This window comes from Emydura macquarii, unplaced genomic scaffold (genome assembly GCF_026122565.2).
Source record: "Emydura macquarii macquarii isolate MOO-44397 ecotype Brisbane River unplaced genomic scaffold, CSIRO-AGI_Emac_v2 contig_746, whole genome shotgun sequence".
Taxonomy (NCBI): Eukaryota; Metazoa; Chordata; order Testudines; family Chelidae; genus Emydura; species Emydura macquarii.
The window spans coordinates 674,919-694,612 of record NW_027130883.1 but is presented as its reverse complement, the minus strand read 5'-3'; the positions used below and the strand labels follow the sequence as shown (position 1 = coordinate 694,612).

Genomic DNA, 19,694 nt, shown 5'->3' with positions numbered 1-19,694 from the left:
GAATTTGGTAGGGCCCTACGCACGGATGACTCGGAGGGCAGAATTTGGCTCTAGGTCTTACATGTAGCCATATGTGTAGGATACAGGACATGCCACTCTACAGTCACTCAGCTTCCATTGGGAATCCCATTGCCAGAGGAGAATGGTGGCATCAGGGAGGAGACAGGCCCAATAACTCAGCACCCACCTTGATGTAGCGTCCGTTGTGCACACAACCACACCTGTCCATGGACACGCATGCATCCCCATCAGACACGTATTCTGGATCACACCAGCAGCCTTCAAAGCACTTCCTGGTGCATTGGGCTGGGGCAAACAAGCTGGCACAGGTGAAATCACAGGATCTGGTACACACTTCATAGTGGCTGTTAGCCGGGCAGGTGAGGGCTGGAGGGACAGAAGAAAAATTAACGACCATCACAGACAAAAACCCAAGTTAAGCTGAGGTCTCCCATCTTAATAAACAGGATCTTACTTAGCCTAGAAGTGTGAGAGGCATTGCGGGGTCGGATAGCACAAGAAACTATGGGTTAATGACGCACAGATTGTAGATTGGCCGGTAAACTTACGGCAGAAGGAGGCCGTTCTCCAGGTCTCGATCTTGGCCCCAGCTGCCTGGCATGCGGCCATGTAGGCCTGGAGGTTCTGGCAGAGGGTCTCTCCCATCCCATTGGTGAAACACATGTCATAGAGACAGTCGTTGAAGTACTCTGCAGGATTGATCAGCAAGTGACAGTCCCTGAAGGGACCTGTGGTGGCTGTGATCATCCCACAGGAGTTCTCTGTGTGGTATGGTGCCGTCTGGGCTGCATCGCAGACGGGGCACTTCTCACCACAGCCATCAGAGCACGTGACGCCATCAACGGGCACCTTCCAAAACGCGACAAATTCATCCACATTCTGGATGCTCTTCACACTGGGCAGCAGGAGGTCGTCATTCTTATCCCCATTAAAGTTGCCGCACAAGCCGCACACGCGTCCCTTGTAGGTGCTGGGGACGGACACTAATAGGTAGGAGGCTGTGTCATAAAAGACTTGGAGGCCAGAGGCGGACTGGACAATGATGTTGTTTCCTTCCTGGTTGATCCAAAGTTTCCCGTCATCCATAGCCAGCGGGAGGGTGTAGAGCTCCCCGTCCACCTGTGCAAACGAGAGGCAAATTCACCCGTCACTGGTGGGGACTCAGCAGTGTACGGATGTTACACACACGCACATGGCATTAGTGTCACATAAAACTAATCTCCAACAGGGACTTACAGCAACCTTCCACTTCCTCCCCCTCTCCATGGTGACAGCGTAACCATGAACGGAGACCACCACCTTCTTCATCATAGCCATGTGACCACCGGCAGATCTCTCGTTCTCCACCACCACCGAGAAGTTCTGCAGACCAGGGTCGCTGCGGCAGACCTTGGCTAAGGTGTAAGTGCATGAGCCCTGGAAGTCAAAGGCCCGTCCATCGAAGGAGATGTAGTGAGCTCCGCCGGATGTGACACACATTCCATATCCCACGGCGTGGCAGCCTAGGATTCCGTTCTTCACCACGCACTGCTCATTGACTCCACAGGAGGTTTCCTGGCACTCGACGACCCTGTTGTCTTTGCACTGGCACCGCTCCCGGCAGGAGGCGCTGGAGTAGAACTCCTCTCCCTTCTGGTAGTACCTGCCCTGGTGCACGCAGCCGCACTGCGCCATGGGGACGCACTTGTCACTACTCAGGGTGAATCCAGCATCACAGAAACACCCTTCGGCACAGGACTTATCACACCTATCCAGAGCCCACAGGTCGTGGCAGGTGGTAGGGCAGCTGATTCCACAGAGCTCATAGTGAGAGTTAAGGGGGCAGGTGGGTCCTGAAGAAAAAGATCAGAGAGAATTTGAATAGCTGCGTGAGGAGAAATCTGGTTGAACTAACACACCATCTTGATCAATGGCTTTGAAAGGCTATTTCTTTTCACATCCATTAGGATTTGAGCAGGTATCTGGGAATCAGGATTCCTGGTTTTTGTTTCATCTCTGGGAAAAGTATAGTCTAGTGATTAAATTAGGGGACTGAACACCAGGACTCCTGGGTTCTATTCCCTCTGTGGGAGGAAGGGTCATCTCAAGACTGTAGTACTGGGAATCAGCACTCCTCCATTATGCTGCAAACAGGGGGGCTCAGGACTTACTTATGGGGGGCACCTTTGGCCAAATAATTTAACAGCTCTTTTCCTTGTTTTCCCAGCCAATCAAATGGGGATAACAATACTTACCTACCTCACAGTGGATTACAAGACTTAATGAACGTATATGAAGTGTTTCTACATCTCTAAATGCCAAAGTATTAATTCAATTTACGATGGGAAGGCAAAGTCTAAGGCTTAGTCTACACTATAGACTTACATCGGTATAAGTACATTGCAAAGGGTTCTGGAAAATCCACACCCACACAGTTATACCCTCCAACTCTTGGTGTAGACAGCGCTATGGTGACAGGAGAGCTTCTCCCATTGTTCTAGCTACTGCCTCTCAAGGAGACGGATTACCTTTGCTGATGGAGAAGCTCTCCCATCACCATAGGTGGCATCTTCACTAAGTGCTACAGCACTGTAAGGGTAGACAAGCCATGAAAAAGGTGAGGAATAGAAAAGATAAGCTGTAAGAGAAAGTTTACGGGACATCTAGCCATCAAGTAACATGACATGGCATGAAAAAAATATTTCAGGGACCATATACATTTTAATCGCACGGTGGAACTGTCTAGGTCTTGAACCTGTAACAAAGAGATTGCAGACTGTTAATTAAAACACAGAACTGGGTGGGTGAGGTATTCCGACCCCACCCTGCAGAGGGCACTGGTGCATACATGCAGTAGCCAGTCCCTAAAGCAGATTCTAGGACTTACTGCAGAACGAGGCCGATCTCCACTGCCCTATCCGTATGCCCCTGGCTTGGCAGGCCGTCACATAGACGCTGATCGCGTTGCACAGAGCATCACGGTGACCCTTGTACTGACAGGTGTCGTAGAGACAATCATCCAAGAAGGGAGATGGGTCGATAGCCCTAAGGCATTGGCTGAATGGCCCGCTCTGTCGGGTGAGGATCCCGCAGTATTGGTCTCCCTTGTAGGGTTGTTTCTGAGCCTCACTGCAGACTGTGCAGTCCCCGGTGCAGCTGGACGAGCAACCTGGGACCTCCCCAACCTTCCAGCTGTCGGCAAACTGAATCTCATCAGATGTCCGAGTTCCATCCCTCATGGTCAGATCGTCCCTGGGATCCTGATTGGCATTACCGCAGAGGCCGCAGACGGCGTTGGCGTACGTATTGGGTATGATGACCCTGGCGTAGCTGTACCAGTCAAAGCTCACTCTCATGTCGAAATCAGTTTGTATAAAGCCGTGAACTCCGCTGATGTAGGCCTTAAACTTGTCCTGGTGGGAGAAGGGCAGGTCCACAAAGACACCATCCACCTGGAAAACATACAGTAGAGATTGTCAAGGATTTCACTCTGCACTCAACCTGAAATAATTCCACTTCCACAGAGCTGCCATAGATGGGCTGGCTTCAGAAGGATAACCCAATGTATTAATATTTCACCCCATTGCCCCTTACTAATAACCCTTTCCTTTTCCAAAGCTCCTTCTATCCAAGGAGCACTACAGAGCTGAAGCATTAAAGACTAGAGCTGGGTGAAATATCTCGCACAAATAACGTACTTGCTGATAAATGCAGTTTTTTATCAAGCCGAAACTATTTCCAAATTCAATAAAAATTGGTGGGATAGTTGTGGTGGGGGAAAAAACAATTTCTGGCTGCCTCTGCAAGAGGCCAGGTGCGTGAGCAGTCTCCTTTAGCCCAATGATTAGGGCACTCCCCTGGGATATAACAGGCCTGGGTTCAATTCCCCAAACTACCTGATAAAGAACAGCAATTGAACTTCAGTATCACATTTAGCACCAGAATGACCTACCCACCTACTCTTGTGCAAGACAATCTCAGTCTCTCCTGAGGAAGCTGTTTTACTTTGTATAACTAACTAACTACCCAATGGAGAAAGAATTTGAATGTGGGTGGTCCCAGCCAAGTGCTTAACAACCAGGTATAGAATCATTTTTATTCTTGCTCTCTGGGCCAGTATGTGATGTAAAGGGGAACAGCTTCAACAGGAGAGTGCTGCTGTCACATCGAGGTCTAGACACATCCTATACTGACAGAAGAGGTTTTTCCAATGGAGGTAGGTAATCCACCTCCCTGAGCAGTGGTAGCTACGTCAATGGAAGAATTCTTCCATCAACCTAGCTGCGTCTACACCAGGGGTTAGGTTGGCTTAACTACGGTGCTCAGGGTGATGGATTTTTCATATCCTTGAGTGATGGAGCTTAGATCGATCTAAATTTTAAGTGTAGCCCTGCCCCAGAATATTCCATAGTCCACTAGCTAGGGGACTTTCCAGCAAATTCAAATTCCTTCTCCCCATCAGGGGAATTGAATCCAGGTCTTCCATATCCCACATGATTGCTTAACTACTGGCCTAAAGGAAGTCACTAGCACCTCTGGCCATTGCGTGAATCTAGCCCACCGTTTTCTTTGCTTTTTGTTTTAAAAATGCCAAGAAAGAAAACAAATAGCTTCCGTTCAGGTTGAATGAAACATTTCATTTGACTCAAAGCAGAACTTTTGTCAATTTTTTCAGAACTGGCAAGGAATCAAAGAACCAGTCATTTGCTGAGCTCTGCCCACAACATCCCTGTGAAGTGAAGAGGTATGATGATCCTCCTTGTAGAGTTCGGGAAATAGGTAAGGTCTTCCCTATACTCTTACATCAGTATAACTAGACTGCTCAGGGATGTGAAAAGTTCATGCCGTAAGCGATGCAGTTTTACCAACCTAACCCCTGATGTAGACAGTACTATGTCAAAGGTAGGACTTAGTCTCTTGACATAGCTACCGCTTGTCAGGGAGGTGGATTAATTAGCTCTCCTGTCAGCGTAATAACATCTTCCCGGAAGTGCTACACTGTGAGCGTAGGACTGCCCATAGAGGCACAAAGACAGGAAGCCCTAGATTGTTAATCCAGTCAGAGGCAGAGCAAGGAATAAAACCCAAAATGTCTGAATCCTAGCTCAAACCACTTCCCCTAGACAGAAGTAGAAGGTTGGAGCTGGGGTTCATAGCATCGCCTGCTTCAACCACTAGACCGCACTCCCCTCCTAGACCTGAAAAAAAACACCCAGACAAGAGATCACTGAAATAACTCACAGCGTTCCCCATTGACCCTCCATCTGTACCTGGATCTTGCGCGGATGATCCTGGCTCAGGCTGATGGTCACGTTATAGACCTCTAAGGTCACCACTTTGGTGAAGGACACGGCCTTGCTGCCTCGGTTGTTGTTCTCCACTTTGACGTTGAACGGGGTGAGCGTGGGGTCCTCGGAGCAGAGAGCTGCGAACTGGTAGATGCAGCTACCCATGAAATCATACTTCTTCCCATCAAAGGTGGTGTAGTGAGGGTCTCCGGTACCTATGCAGGTGGAGTAGCTGGTTGCATGGCAGCCACGGACCCCGTTGACCACAGAGCATCTTTCTTTGGCCTTGCAGCTGGTCTTTTTGCAAACCACCGTGCCCAGGCTGGGGTCACACCTGCACCGAGAGCGGCAGTTCTCATCAACCCAGAACTCCTCGTTGGGTTTGTAGTAGCGGCCATTGTAGTCACAGCCGCAGCTCCCCACAGGGACGCACTGGCCGGCGCTGAGGACGTAACCGTCGTTACACTGGCAGGTCTCCACACAGGGCTGCCTGCAGGAGGAGGGGGCAGTTCGGTCGGAGCAGCTGGCTGGGCAGGCGTTCCCGCAGGCCTCGTAGTGGCTGTTCTTAGGGCAGGAAAGAGCTGGGATGGGATTGGAAAGGGGGAGATTTAAAAATATAGGAAATGAATGACACAACCAGCCTAGACACAGTGAGAACTACGGACCAATTGTTACATGTAATCAGCAGCCAGGGCATCATCCACGCTGCGTGAAACGGCCAAAAGGAAAAGGACCGCGGAATTAACTTCTGCATTCAGGAACCAAAATGCCATCTGTGTTGGCAGCCAAATCTCCCAGGCCAGGAGCCAATCAGGGTCAGATCTTGGGTATAAAGAACACGTCGGGTCTGCCTGGAGTGCTCAGTAAAGGTACTGCCCTAAGAGTCAGTGCTGCCCTTAATGGCACAGTGTGGGGCTAGGGGGTGCAGTGCTGTGCTGTGCTGTGCTGTGCTGCAGACAGAGGAGCAGGCTCTGATTAGGAGGTGTTCTCCACTTGAGTCAGTGCTGGTTCCCATGCCCCAGTGTGGCACTGTGCTTCAGGGACCGGGGTGGAAGCTCAGTAGGGGATGTTCTCTCCTTGGGGTCTGAACTGATTCTAATTCCCCAGAGCAGGGCCCAAGCATAACTTTTTCAGGCCCAGGACAAACTTGTAACATGGGCCCCTCCCACACACATACCACAATCCCTCATCCCAGACATACAATCTCATGAGCCATGAACATTTTTTTCCTCATGGCAATGGGGGTTGCAGCCTGGTCCGGGCCCCCCAGGGCCTCCAGGGCCCCATTAAGTGTACCTTTCCCCCCACCCATGTGGGGGCTCTGCCCCAGGGTGACACTAGGGGGCGCTGTACTGCAAGGAGTGGAGTAGAGAGCTCGCACTGGATTTTCTTCTGTTCCGATGGAACAGACGTTAAATTCCTGCCCCAGACGTCGTTGCAGGTGGATCGAAGTGTTTTGTTTTGATTAAATCAAAACACTACTTTGATTTCTACCTCATCAAACTTTTAAAAAAATGTTTATATATATATATATATGCGAATAATGAATTGTGGTGTCAAAAGTCATTTCGAAATGAAAGATCAAAACGCTCCATTCTAAATGTAATCAACCTACACTCTGCCTTATCCTTTTACATGACATTTTATCAAAATCTGCGCTTTTTTCTAAACATTTTGAATTCAACAAGAATGGCATTTTTCCGCGAAACACCACCGACGAAGAACATCCAGCCCTCTCTACTGACTAGCCCGATCACCGCCCGCATCAGTAAGGACCCCGAACTGTGAGGCTCACCACAGCCAGATGGCGTCCTCCAGTCATAGACGGTGACCCCCTGGTCCCTACAGGTGACTGCGTAGGCCTCCAGAGCCTGACACACGAGACTCGTAGCCCCCCCATTCAGACACACGTCATCAATGCAGCTGTTGAAGAAGTCGTTGGGGTTCACTCGAGAGCGACACTCTCTGAAGGGCCCTCCCGGGGCTTTGCTGATCAACCCGCAGTGACTGTCGCCCCTGTACAACTCCCTCTTGCTTTCATCACATGTCAGGCAGTTCTCTTGGCAGGAATCCCAGCAAAAGGGATCCAGGTCTCGGACTTTCCAACTAGCAGCCCAGTCCACGATGGAGGAGACTCTGGTGCCATAGGATGTCAGCATGTCATCTTCAGGGTTCTGGTTGAAGTTCCCACATAAGCCACACGTGGCTCCATAATAGCTGCTGGGGAGGGAGATCACCAGATGCCAGTTCCAGTTGTATGCCACCCGGAGGCCAAAGTCCGTCTGCAGGATGGCGTGGAGGCCGCTCTGGTAGAGTCTGATTCTACCACCTTCAAGGGTCACCGGGAGACTGGTGATCACACCATTTAGCTAGAGACAAGGACAGGACAGGGCATTATTGCTCTTTCATCCTCACTTGTTCTTACTGCAGACGTAACCTTGCCACTTGTTTCAGCTATATCTCATTGTCACTCTAACCAGCAGCATGTACAAAATGGGGCCAAATCCTCATCACTTTTATCTGTTCCTTACTCAGGAAGAACCAGTGAAATCAATGCAAGTTGGCCTGAATATATTAGGAACAGGTTTGACAAACATCTGTCAAGGATGGACTGGGTACACTTAATATTGCCTCAGCCTGGGGAGCTGACTAGAAGACCTCTTGAGGTCCCTTCTGGCCCTACATTTCTACTATTCTATCTACAATATCTTCCTATTGTATCTGTCTGCGAAATTCTCTATGTCTATCTATCCATCCACACTACCTAGCTATATTGGCTACTCATCTACAGAATCGAACCATTCATCCATCCACCAGTCCACCCACCCACCAATCTCTCTGTCCACATTATCCAGCTATATTATTTACCCACCCACAGTATCTATCTACAATATCTAATTATGTGTTAACGTACAACCCATCTGATATATTTGTGTGGCCCACAAGACGGACTGAGAATCTCCAGAATCTAAGCTTTCATTTTTATTTATTTAGTTAAAAATAATGTTCTGCCTCTCAAGCCTCCAAGGGTGACTAGTTCAGTGATGTCTGCCTGAGTCTGCAGAGAGCCTGAAATGATGACCCCAAAGGTGTAAACTCCCCTGCCCCTACTAAGCGGATCAGAACATCCACTTTAAAGCCCCTAGATAACACTTCAGTGACAACCCCAGCTATTAAGCCCTGTGTGGCAAAAGTACTGCCAGCTGCCCCCACATATTCTCTTGTGGCCAGATGAGGCATTGTGACAGATGTGCATCTGTCTTCCCCCATTCTCCTTTGGCCTAATCTGGCCACAGGAGCGTCCTAGCCCTCCAGACAGATGTCTTTACAGTCCTGTCCCTTCCATGGCACCAGAATCCTTTACTAAAGTCCTAAAGGAATGCATTCAAAATCCCAACCTTCAGCCCACATGGCCACCTAGTCACAGGTGCCTCTCCAGGTGTAGACTGTCCTATGCCCCATTCCGCCCCACAATTCAGGGCTGGCCCACTCTTCCTCTTACTCAGGGGCTCAGGCAGGCTCCCATGAGGCCTCCAGTTTGTCCCTGGAGAAGCCTATTTGGCTTTCTCCTTCTCAGCCTTCCTCATGCTGCTTCCCTGAGAACTCCCCACCTCCTCTCCTCTGGGTCTTTTCTCTCTCCATCTGGGCTCCCCCAGCACTTTATGGAGACAAGCCCTGCTCTCCCCCAGCTGGGCTTTATTTCTCATCAGGCCTGGCCCACCCTCCAGGTGCAAGCAAGCAGATTAATTGGCCTATATTAACCTTTTCATGGCATGTACAAATGCAATTCTGGGTTGCATTAACAGAGGCATAGCATGCAAGTCACAGAAGGTGATAGCACCACTCTGCTTGGTGCTGGTTAGGCCTCAGTTGGAGTACTGTGTCCCTGCTGTATAGAAAGTATGTAGAGACACTGGAAAGGATCCAGAGGCAAGCGACAAAGCATGTTCCTTTTACTGATTCTCTTTTCCTGACCTGTCTGTGTGAATTTCCTCTGTCCTTTACTTTGTATTTCACTCTTTGTAGCAATCCCCAGCTCCTACCCCATTTGGTCTGTTAAAATGACCGGGGTGTGAAGGGACGATTGCCCAGTTCTGTTCATTCCCTCTGAAGCACCTGGCATTGGCCACTGCCGGAAGGCAGGACACTGGACTAGATGAATTATTGGTTTGATTTAATATGGCCATTCGTATGTTTTTAACGAGAGCGGGGCAAAAATTTTCATCCAAAACATTTGATTGGCGAAAAATGCAAATTCTGTGCACTGAAACCATTCATCAATTTGCATCAGTTTCACCAACTTCTTTTGGCGGAGAAAAAAATAATCCAAAAAAGCGGAGAGGTTTTGTTTCAACATTTTTAAAATAAACATTTCAATTTTTCCAATCTGAAACAACTTTTTGTTTTGAAATTTCCTTTAATTTTATTTTTAAAAAATTTCAAATATTTTTAAAATGCTTGAAATGGGACCAAAACATTTTGTTGAAAGTGGAAACAATTTTCTTTTGACTTTTCACCAAAATTTTTTTAAAAATTTGTTTTCAGTTCACTAAAAACTTTCCCCCCAATTTTTTCAGAATTACCAATGCACTGAAAAATCTATTATTTGCACAACTCTAGTAGTAACTAAATGTGTATTTATTTATTTAGGGTTCATTTCCTTCTTGTTCCCTTCATTGCATAGTGAGAAAATCTGCTCCATTAGAGGCTCAGATACATTTCTGCTCTTTGTTCCTGTATCTTCTGCCTGTTCCTTTTACTGATTCTTTTTTCCTGACCTGTCTATGTGAATCTCCTCATCCTTTTTTTTGGTATTTCATTCTTTGTAGCAACCTCCAGCTCCTACCCCATTCAGTTTGTTAAAACGACAAGGGTGTGATGGGATGTTTATCCCACACCTAGAATCATAGAACCATTGGATCAGAAGGGACAGCAAGGGTCATCTAGTCTACCCCCCTGCCAAGATGCAAGATTCGTTATGTCTAAATCATCCAAGACAGATGGCTATTCTGCCTCCTTTTGAAAACCTCCAGTGAAGGCACTTCCACAACCTTCCCAGGCCATCTGCTCCATTCTCTATTGTTGTTACGGTTAGGAAATCTAAATCTGCTGTGCAGTAGTTTGAACCCATTGCCTCTTGTCCTGTGCTCTGTGACAAAAAACAGCATTTTATCTCCCTCTTTTTTATGGCAGCCTTTCAAGTTTTTGGAGACTGTGATAATGTCCCCCCTTCATCTCCTCTTTTCCAAGCTGAAAAGTCCCAGTCTTTTAAACACTCCTCATTTGGAAGCTGTTCCATACTCTTAATCATTTCCGTTGCCCTTCTCTGTACATTTTCAAATTCCAATATATCTTTTTGAGATGGAGCAACCAGAACTGCATGCAGTATTCAAGGTGTGGTTACTAAATAATGGCTGTATTCTCCCTTTAATCTCTGTGAAAACTTCTGACAGGCCATTCCGCTGTGCATTGTGGGGAGTATATAGTTCTGAATTCACGCTGCGACACATGTGCCATAACTAAATACAGAATATAGCCATCTCCTGAGACCTGTGAGCTATGCCACCTACTTGCGTTGATTTCAACAGGGTCACGATTTCACTCCTAGTATCTATCTACCAACTCTCCTTTCTTTCTCTGTCCCTTCTACAGGAGGGAGAGCCTTTTCCCAGGCATCTTTCAACACCTGAAACAACCGCCCCACCTTCTCCGAGGTTAGAAATGTCACCTGGAAACATCTTTCTTCCCATTTGCCTGTTTCTTTCTCTCACAACCCCTGATTCTAGGGCACCATTTGTGCGAGAGAGAGACTATGCCAAATTATTGTGTGTTAGAACTCAGAAAGGTGAAGAGTCCTGAAATCGGAGACTCACCCGGACTTTGCCAACTTCCCTCTTGTATATGGAGATGTTGTATCCGTAGACATAGATGTTGGTCACTCGCAGAAAGGAGATAGCCTGGCTGCCCCTGTTATCATTCTTCTCATCAATGGTAAAGGGCTCCAGGGAGGAGTCATGGCCACAGTATTTGGCAATGGTGTAGGTGCAGTTTCCCTGGAAATCAAACTTCAGACTATCGAAGGTGTGATAATGTGCGTCGCCCCAGCCCCAGCAAGTTCCCACATAGTCAGGAACGCACGTCGCGCGGCTGTCCTCAGTCTTGCATGTCTCCTTGGTCTTGCATTTCAAGCTCTTGCAGGTTTCTGAAAGGAAAAAGCTCAGTCACCTCAACAGAACTGGGGACTCGAGTCAAGCGTCTAGGCTGGGGGAGCAAGATCTGCCATGGATACAGCATTCTTGCAGAACCAACTGAACCAACCAAGGTACCCCGAGCATACTCGACAGAACTTGGCTTGCTGCAAGCTCCAGTCCAGCAAAACACTCAACCGTGTGAGCCAAATCAGGCTATGAAATCAGGAAATTAGGCTACTCACATGTTTAAAGTTATTCATGTGCTTAAATGCCCCTAGTTCTGACCCAGCATGCCCTCAATAACCCATTGCTGTGGCACTGAAGTCATTGGCTAATTCCCACTGACTCCATTGGGAGGGAGATTGCAGTCCATGCATCTGAGAGAATGACAGGTGCAAGGGGTCAAATTCTGAGAGTTGTAAGCACCTTTGAGTCCCATGGATTTCAATGGGAGGAAAAGTTCATCTCCTGGATCTCTCCTCCTAACTCTTGGATCACCCATAGCTTTGTTCTTATGCGGCTTCATTCTGAAGACCACCAGAAAGGTTCCACAGACTCCTGTGGCCCAAAGACACTCAACTGCACCATTGTCTGCTTGCTACATACATTGTACTTACAGCCAAATTGCAGATTAGCTACCTGTCTGTCATTCTTTCAGGCTTGTGAGTTTTTGCACTTACCCTAATAAAGGAAACAATGCAGGGGGAGCTCTGCCCTAAGAATCAGAGCAGACCCCAATGCCCCACTAACTTGGATATTCCCATCCTCACGCTCAGATCAGTCGCCGTCCCCTCCATCAATAGGGTAAGCTGTTGGATTGGATCCCATTGTCACCTGTTTCAACAGAATACCAACCTCTGGATTCATCGCAGCTGGACGGTGTCCTCCAGTCATAAACTGTGACCCCATGGTCCTTGCAGATGTCCGCATAGTCCTGCAGTGCCTGGCACAGAATGGTCTTGTTCCCCTTACTCAGACACACGTCATAGAGGCAGTTGTCAAAGACGTTGTCCGGGCTCTCCCTGGAGTGGCACTCTCTGAAGGGTCCTCCTGGCGCTTTACTGATCACCCCACAGTGACTGTCGTCACCGTACAGATCTCTCTTGCTCTCCTCACACATCGGGCAAGTCTCTTGGCAATAATCCCAGCAAAAGGGATCCCTGTCTTGAACTTTCCAATTGGTCACCCAGCCCGTGATGGAGGAGACTTTGATGCCGCTGGATGACATCATGTCGTCATCTGGGTTCTGGTTGAAGTTCCCACAAAGGCCACACATGGCCCCGTAATAGCTGCTGGGGAGGGTGATCTCCAAATTCCACTTCTTGTCGTACCCAACCCGGAGGCCAACGTCCGTCTGCAGGACGGGGCTGAGGCCTCTCTGAAACAGTCTGATTTTACCATCTTTCAGCATCACCGGGAGCCTGGTGGTCACGCCGTTTAGCTAGAGACAGACAGTAGGGGAGGAACATGATGTCTGTTATTCCTCTTTCCTCCTCACTTGCTCTTACTCCGAATGTCACCTCACAGCTCATTGTGGCTGTTATTCATTGTCACTCTAACCAGCAGCAAGCAAGATAAAGAGGTCAAATCCTTAAGTACTTTTTACCCATTCCTTACTCGGGAAGAACAACTGAAATCAATGCAAATTCCCTGAATAATCACAGTATTTATCTAGCTTCATTATCTACCTACATTATCGATCTGTCTGCTGCATTAGCTATGCCTCTATATAGATTCAACCTCTCTGAAACACATATTGATCGAGCTACAAAGTCTTGTTTTCGTTCTCTGTCTCTCTCTCTGACAAAGTTTTCAGACATACAGCTCAGATGTATTTAGGTACTTGTATAGCCCACATGACATATGCAGCTCATCCTGTTTGTGTGAGACACGGCACTAAAGTCCTGTGCCTCGTAAATTGAAAAGTGGCAGAGCCTTGAGCTGGGAAACTCACCCGGATTTTGCCAACTTCTTTCTTATAGATGGAGATGTTGTACCCATAGATGTAAATGTTGCTCATTCGCAGGAAGGAGATATCCCGGGTCGCCCTGTTGTCGTTCTTCTCATCGATGGTGAAAGGTTCCAGGGTGGCGTCGCTCCCACAGTATTTGGCCAGGGTGTAGGTACACGTGCCCTGGAAGTCAAACTTCAGACCGTCAAAAGTTTGGTAGTGCGTGTTGCTGGAGCTCGAGCAGGTGTTCATGTAGTCAGGAACACATGCTGTGTGGCCGTCCTTAGTCTTGCATGTCTCTTTGGTCCGGCATTTCAGAGCTATGCAGGCATCTGAAAGAACAAACACTGGTCATAGCAACATGGCAGGGAACTCAAGTCCAGCATCTAGGCTCCTAAGCGCTACAGTAGCATAAATAAATAAGTAATAATCCATATATAATAAACCAGTAAGGCATGTGCCTATGCCATGCCAAGAGTCCTAGACCATTGTGATTTAGAGATACCTCCACCAATCACCACTTTTACTCTATACCTAGTTTGCATTCAACAATTTCATTGATTGTAATGAGTCAGCAATACAAGGGAGCCTGCCCCATAGTTCTTTAAAGATTGATTTGCCACCAGTACAACTTAACACAAACTCGCCAACACAGTCCCCATGCCCAAACAAATCCACAAAATCCCCAAGCATGATCCCCGAGGCGCACACCCCTGTTTTGTCATTCCCACAATCCAACACAAAATTCTCCAGCCCAGTCCCCCCAGATACAAATCAACACAACTACCAACACGACAACACAGCCAACACACAATAACCCCAAACTCTAAGCCCCTCATCACACACACTCCTCTTTTGCTACCCTCCCAAAATTTCTCAGCACAAACACAAGCACTTGCCTACCCCCACTTAGACTTACCATACAACCATAAACTTCAGTGGCAAAGCTGCAAGTTCTCAATTAATCAAAATAATAGCATGAGAGAGCCAGATTGGTCATGAGCAAAACCTTCATGCGGGACCAGCTAAGACGCCCATTGCATGCAGAGCTGATGGCAAGTCCATGATAATCAACAGAATTTGGCTTGCTTCAAGTTATAATCTCAATCCAGCAAAGCATGTGCGTAGGTCCATTGAAATCAATGAGGCTACGCACACTCTTAAAGTCACGCATGTGCTCATGTGCGTCTGGATGTGATCCAGCAATATGCCGAGCACCCTCAATAAGCCGTTGCTGTTGCACTGAAGTCATTGGCTAATTCCCAATGACTCCAGTGGGAACGGGATTTCAATCTACAAGTCAGCAAGGGCTGCAGGTGCTAAGTTTAGCATCTTCAGTCCCTATGCATTTCAGTGGGAGAAGAGTTTCATCTCATGGCGCTCCCTCCCCTCTTAACTCCACAATGGTTTATAGCTGCTTCATTCTAAGGTGACCAGATAGCAAATGTGAAAAATCAGGATGGGGATAGGCGCCTATATAAGACAAAGCCCTAAATATCGGGACTGTCCCTATAAAATTGGGTTATCTTGTCATCCTAATTCTCTCTGAAGACCACCAAAAAGGTTCCGCAGACCTTTATGCTCCATGGACCCTAAGAAATACTGAACTTCACCATTGCTGTTTGCCAGATACATCACACTTATAGGTTTGTGTACATAGGAGACGCGGGCAGCTAGCCTCGACTGCCACCTGTGACGTTGCATCCACACTGATATTTTTAGATGCTATCTCAAGTCGAGTGATTGCATGAAATGTCCATCTGAGCTTTATGCCTCCCAGCTGCTGTGCACATGCACCCAAACCAGCTGACTCGGTGATTGTTTTAGATCTCATTAACTACCAGGGCCAGGTGGGTTAGCTCTCGGATGAATGACTGCCAGGGAACATTGAATTTGGGGGAGCTCTACCCTAAGACCTGACCCCAATAGCCCAGGGATCCTGGATATTTCTATCCCCATGCTCATCAACCGGGTAAATAGATTGATTAGCGCTATTGCGGACAGGAAGAAACCAAGCTGCTAGGCTCACCACAGCCGGACGCTGTCCTCCAGCCATCGACAGTGACCCCCTGCTTCCTGCAGGCGTCCGCATAGGCCTCCAGCGCCTCGCACAGAATCCTCTTGTCTGCCTCATTCAGACACATGTCTAAGATGCAGTTGTTCAAGAAATCATCAGGGTTCACACTGGAGTGACACTCTCTGAAGGGCCCTCCTGGTGCTTTGCTGATCATCCCACAGTGATTTTCTCCCCTATACAGGACCATCTTGCTCGCATCACACAGTGGGCAGTTCCCTCGGCAGTAATCCCAGCAAAGGGGATCCAGGTCTTGGACTTTCCAACTATCTGCCCAGCCCACGATGGAGGAAACTTTGATGCCGTTGGATGACATCATGTCGTCTTCTGGTTTCTGGTTGAAGTTCCCACAAAGGCCGCACATAGCCCCGTAATAGCTGCTGGGGAGGGTAATCGCCACATGCCAGTTCTTGTCATATGCCACCTGGAGGCCGAAGTCCGTCTGCAGGACAGTGCTAAGGCCATTCTGGTACAGTCTGATTTTACCGTCTTTCAGCGTCACTGGGAGACTGGTGATCACACTGTTCAGCTAGAGACAGAGAGGAGGAGGGAGGCATGATAGGTGTTATTGCTCTTTCATCCTCACTTGTTCTTACTGCAGCTGTCACCTTGCCACTCATTTTGGCTGTAATTTATTGTCACTCTAACCAGCAGCGTGTAAAAGAATCACTGAAATTAACGTGAATTTCCCTGAATAAACAGAGTATTTTTCTCACTACACTATCTATCTATCTATCACAACCATACAAGACCAGATGCATTATGTACTTGCATTGCCAACATGATATATTCAGCTTATGAGGATTCCATTGTGTGAGAGACACTACACAAAAATCTGTTTGGTATAAGTGGAAAAGGAGCCCCGAGCTGGGAAACTCACCCGGACTATGCCAACTTCCCTCTTGTAGATGGAGATGTTGTACCCATAGATGTAAATGTTGGTCACTTGCCAAAAGGATATATCCTGGCTCCCCCGGTTGTCATTCTTCTCATCAATGGTGAAGGGCACCAGGGTGGGGTCACTGCCACAGTACTTAGCGATTGTGTATTTGCAGGAATCCTGCAAGTCAAACTTCAGGCCATCAAAAGTTTGGTACTTCATGTTCCCCGAACCCGAGCAGATTCCAGTGTAGTCAGGAACGCATAACGCTTGGTCATCCTCAATCTTGCATGTCTCCTTGGTCCGGCATTTCAGGGTTCTGCAGGCATCTGAAAGGAGAAAGCCCAGTCACATCAACAGGGCAGGGAACTCAAGCCCAGTGTCTAGGCTGGGGAAGCCATCCCTGCCCTGGGCACAGCATTCATGCTGAACCAGCTGAGCCACCCAGAGCACTCTGAGAAGTTGGGAAGCCCAGGATACTCAGTGGCACCTGGTTTTCTGGAAGTCCCAATCGAGCAAAACACTTAACCAAGTGAATTCAGTTGAAATCAATGAGGCTACACACATGCTTAAAGGTATGTGAGTGCTCCAGTGCCTATGGCTCAGATCCAGCAATGTGCTGAGCACCCTCAATAATGCATTGATATGGCACTGAAGTCACATTGGCTAACTCCCAGTGTCTCCATTGGGAGAGAGAATTCAGTCCATAAATCAGTGGGAGCTGCAGGTGCCAATGGTCAAATTCTAAGAGGTGCTAAGCACCTGTGACGCCCATGGGAGGAAAAGTTCATCGCAGGGATTTCCCTCCTCTCCTAACTCCCAAGTTGCCCACAGCTTAGTTCTTATGCTGCTTCCCTCTGAAGGCCACCGAACAGGTTCCACCGCCGCCTATGGCCTATGAACACTGAGAAATGCTGAACTACACCATTGCTGGTTTGCTAGCAGGGGCAGACACATTGCTGAACTACAAATTGGCCACCTGTGTCTGTGAGCTGGTGTTAGCTAAGCAGGATCAGGCTGGTTGGTTTGAGGAGGGGTATTTCTTCGGAAAGGAAAGCTTCATAAATAATCTCTTGTAAACTAATTATTCCTCCCTCAGTTTCAGTCAGTGACTCTCCTTTACCTGGGCTGACTCTCAGGAATGTTTCAGTCAGTGACTCTCCTTTACCTGGGCTGATGCAACCCATGATGCCACCTCTGATCTGGCAGGTGGCTTCTCTGGAGCAGCTGTGAGCTTGGCAGGACACCCCTTTGGTGGGAACGCAGGTGCAGCTTTGCTGGCACTCGGTTGTCAGCACGGTTTCTCTGGGCTGAGGGGACATTCGGAAAAGGGGAAATAACGCAACAGAATGGGGAAAAGATTATTAAAAGTCATTTCTGGCAGTGCAAAATCCAGGGCTGTGTGGTGCTGTGTATGAAAATATGTATTCTATAATAATATTATTTCCTCTTAACATGAAAGAGAAAGGCTACTGACTCGAGGGCCAGGTTTTAACCTCCCATCTGCTCCTGACTCATTGTGTGGCCGTGAGCAAGTCACTATCCCTCTCTGTGCCTCAGTTTCCCTGCAACAGGCAAAGGGAATGAAATCTTCTTGTCTTTCTTGACGCTTGGGTACTAGCAGAACGGGAATGCCGGGTTGGCTGGAACTATGCTCTGATCCACTCTAGCAAAACCTATATTCCTTACTCATGTAGGGATTAAGACGTGCACAGAGCAAAAATGAGATCAGACCTAGATACCCCAGCACTGGGCAGTACCTTGTAGTATCTCCCATAGTCAAAGCACCCACAGTTCTCCAGAGCCACACAGTCCTGGCCATCGAAAAAGAAGCCATCGTCACACTGGCAGCCTTCAGCACAAGTCTTCGGACAGTCCATGATGTGTCTAGCACAGGTGGTGGAGCAGAGGTCGGCACAGACCTTGTAGTGGCTGTTGATTGGGCAACTCAGAGCTTAAATAGAGAGAGAAGTAACTGATGTCTGGAAAGATCTCACACCATGAACTAGAGGTACAGAGACACGAAGGGAAGGAGAGGACCAGGACACTTTTTTTAAGGTTGGCTCCTACCCAGAAGGGTCTCGGAAGAAACCCAGAGGTCTGGAATGAGATGCCTAGAAATTATGACCCTCCCCCCCAGTGCGTCCCAGGGCTCCATCAGCATCATGGCACTTACGGCAGAAGGAGGCGCTCCTCCAGGGCTGGAGACTGACGCCGGCCTCCTGGCAGGCCGTCACGTAGCTGTGGACGCTCTGGCACAGGACTCGGGTGTCCCCATTGCGCAGGCACACGTCATTCAGGCAGCTGTTGAGATACACGCCGGGGCTGACGGTGCCGTAGCAGGCGGCAAAGGGGCCGTCGGGAACTGTGAGCAGCCCGCAGTAGTTGCGCCCTTTGAAGACATCCTTCTTTCCCTCCTCGCAGACTGGACAGCTGTTCCCAGCACATTGGTCTGTACATGTTGCCTCTGGAATCTGAACTTCCCAGGCAGACCCGAAGGATGCGGTGTCGGGAGCCAACCTACCATCGGGGAGCAGGAACTCCTCATCCTGCTGCCCTTTGTAGTTCCCGCACAGGCCGCACGCCTGGCCATGGTAGCTGCCTGGGATAGTGACTCTGACCTGGTAAACCAGGTCGTAGCTCACAGAGAGGCCAAAGTCGGTTTGCACTAGGACGTTGGTGCCGTGCTGATACGCTCGGAGCTGTCCATCAGCCATGATTGCCGGCAGGTTGTGGGACACCCCGTCCACCTGGAAGAGACAGAGCGTTCCCCTGTGAGCTGTGAGGAGCGGACATTGTAGGTGTTGAGTTGTGGGCAGTGATTTTTGAGATTCTGCTCTCAATGACACTATGGCCTAAATCCAGAATGACTCCAGATCTTACTCTGGAATTACTCCAGATTTACACTAGTGCCACTGAGATCAGAATCTGGTCCTAAGCCTGCAATAAATGAGAGGCAGTAAAAGCCCTAATCACAGTATCACATAGTCACTCTGGCCCATCTCTCTCCGCCCCTCATCTGACTCCTGATCCTCTCTCTTTCCTACTCCCTCCATCTCAGCAACAAAGCTCAAACAAACAAGACCCAGCAAGTCAAGGGGAGAGGAGATGGAGGCCTGAGGGAGGATTTCAGCCCAGGCTGAGTAAACCAGTGGCGGAGAAGGATAAAGATGCCATTGCCTACAGGCAGATTTGCAGTGAGAGTGGGGTTAGGAGGAGGAGGAGAGTTCAGGTTCAACGTCAACACTCAGGTTATAAAAAAATGGAGGCAAATCTTCAAGGGAAAACTTCTGGTCCACATGTTCCAAGC

The 19,694-nt window shown here is 48.5% G+C and overlaps 1 protein-coding gene across 1 annotated transcript in view; it reads right to left on the bottom strand.

Moving 5' to 3' along the window:
• LOC137149438 (IgGFc-binding protein-like) overlaps window positions 1–19,694 on the bottom strand; it is a 185,650-nt gene that overhangs the window by 5,674 nt on the left and 160,282 nt on the right. The window contains exons 42-55 of the mRNA XM_067542955.1: window positions 18,561–19,134; window positions 18,145–18,338; window positions 17,553–17,694; window positions 16,385–16,713; window positions 15,460–16,033; window positions 13,434–13,762; window positions 12,335–12,920; window positions 11,162–11,490; window positions 7,084–7,657; window positions 5,271–5,869; window positions 2,888–3,452; window positions 1,258–1,853; window positions 570–1,140; window positions 188–387 (exon numbers count right to left, since the gene is read on the bottom strand). Of these exons, the coding sequence (XP_067399056.1) occupies window positions 188–387; window positions 570–1,140; window positions 1,258–1,853; window positions 2,888–3,452; window positions 5,271–5,869; window positions 7,084–7,657; window positions 11,162–11,490; window positions 12,335–12,920; window positions 13,434–13,762; window positions 15,460–16,033; window positions 16,385–16,713; window positions 17,553–17,694; window positions 18,145–18,338; window positions 18,561–19,134 (6,162 nt within the window). The remainder of the gene's footprint in view (window positions 1–187; window positions 388–569; window positions 1,141–1,257; window positions 1,854–2,887; window positions 3,453–5,270; window positions 5,870–7,083; window positions 7,658–11,161; window positions 11,491–12,334; window positions 12,921–13,433; window positions 13,763–15,459; window positions 16,034–16,384; window positions 16,714–17,552; window positions 17,695–18,144; window positions 18,339–18,560; window positions 19,135–19,694) is intronic.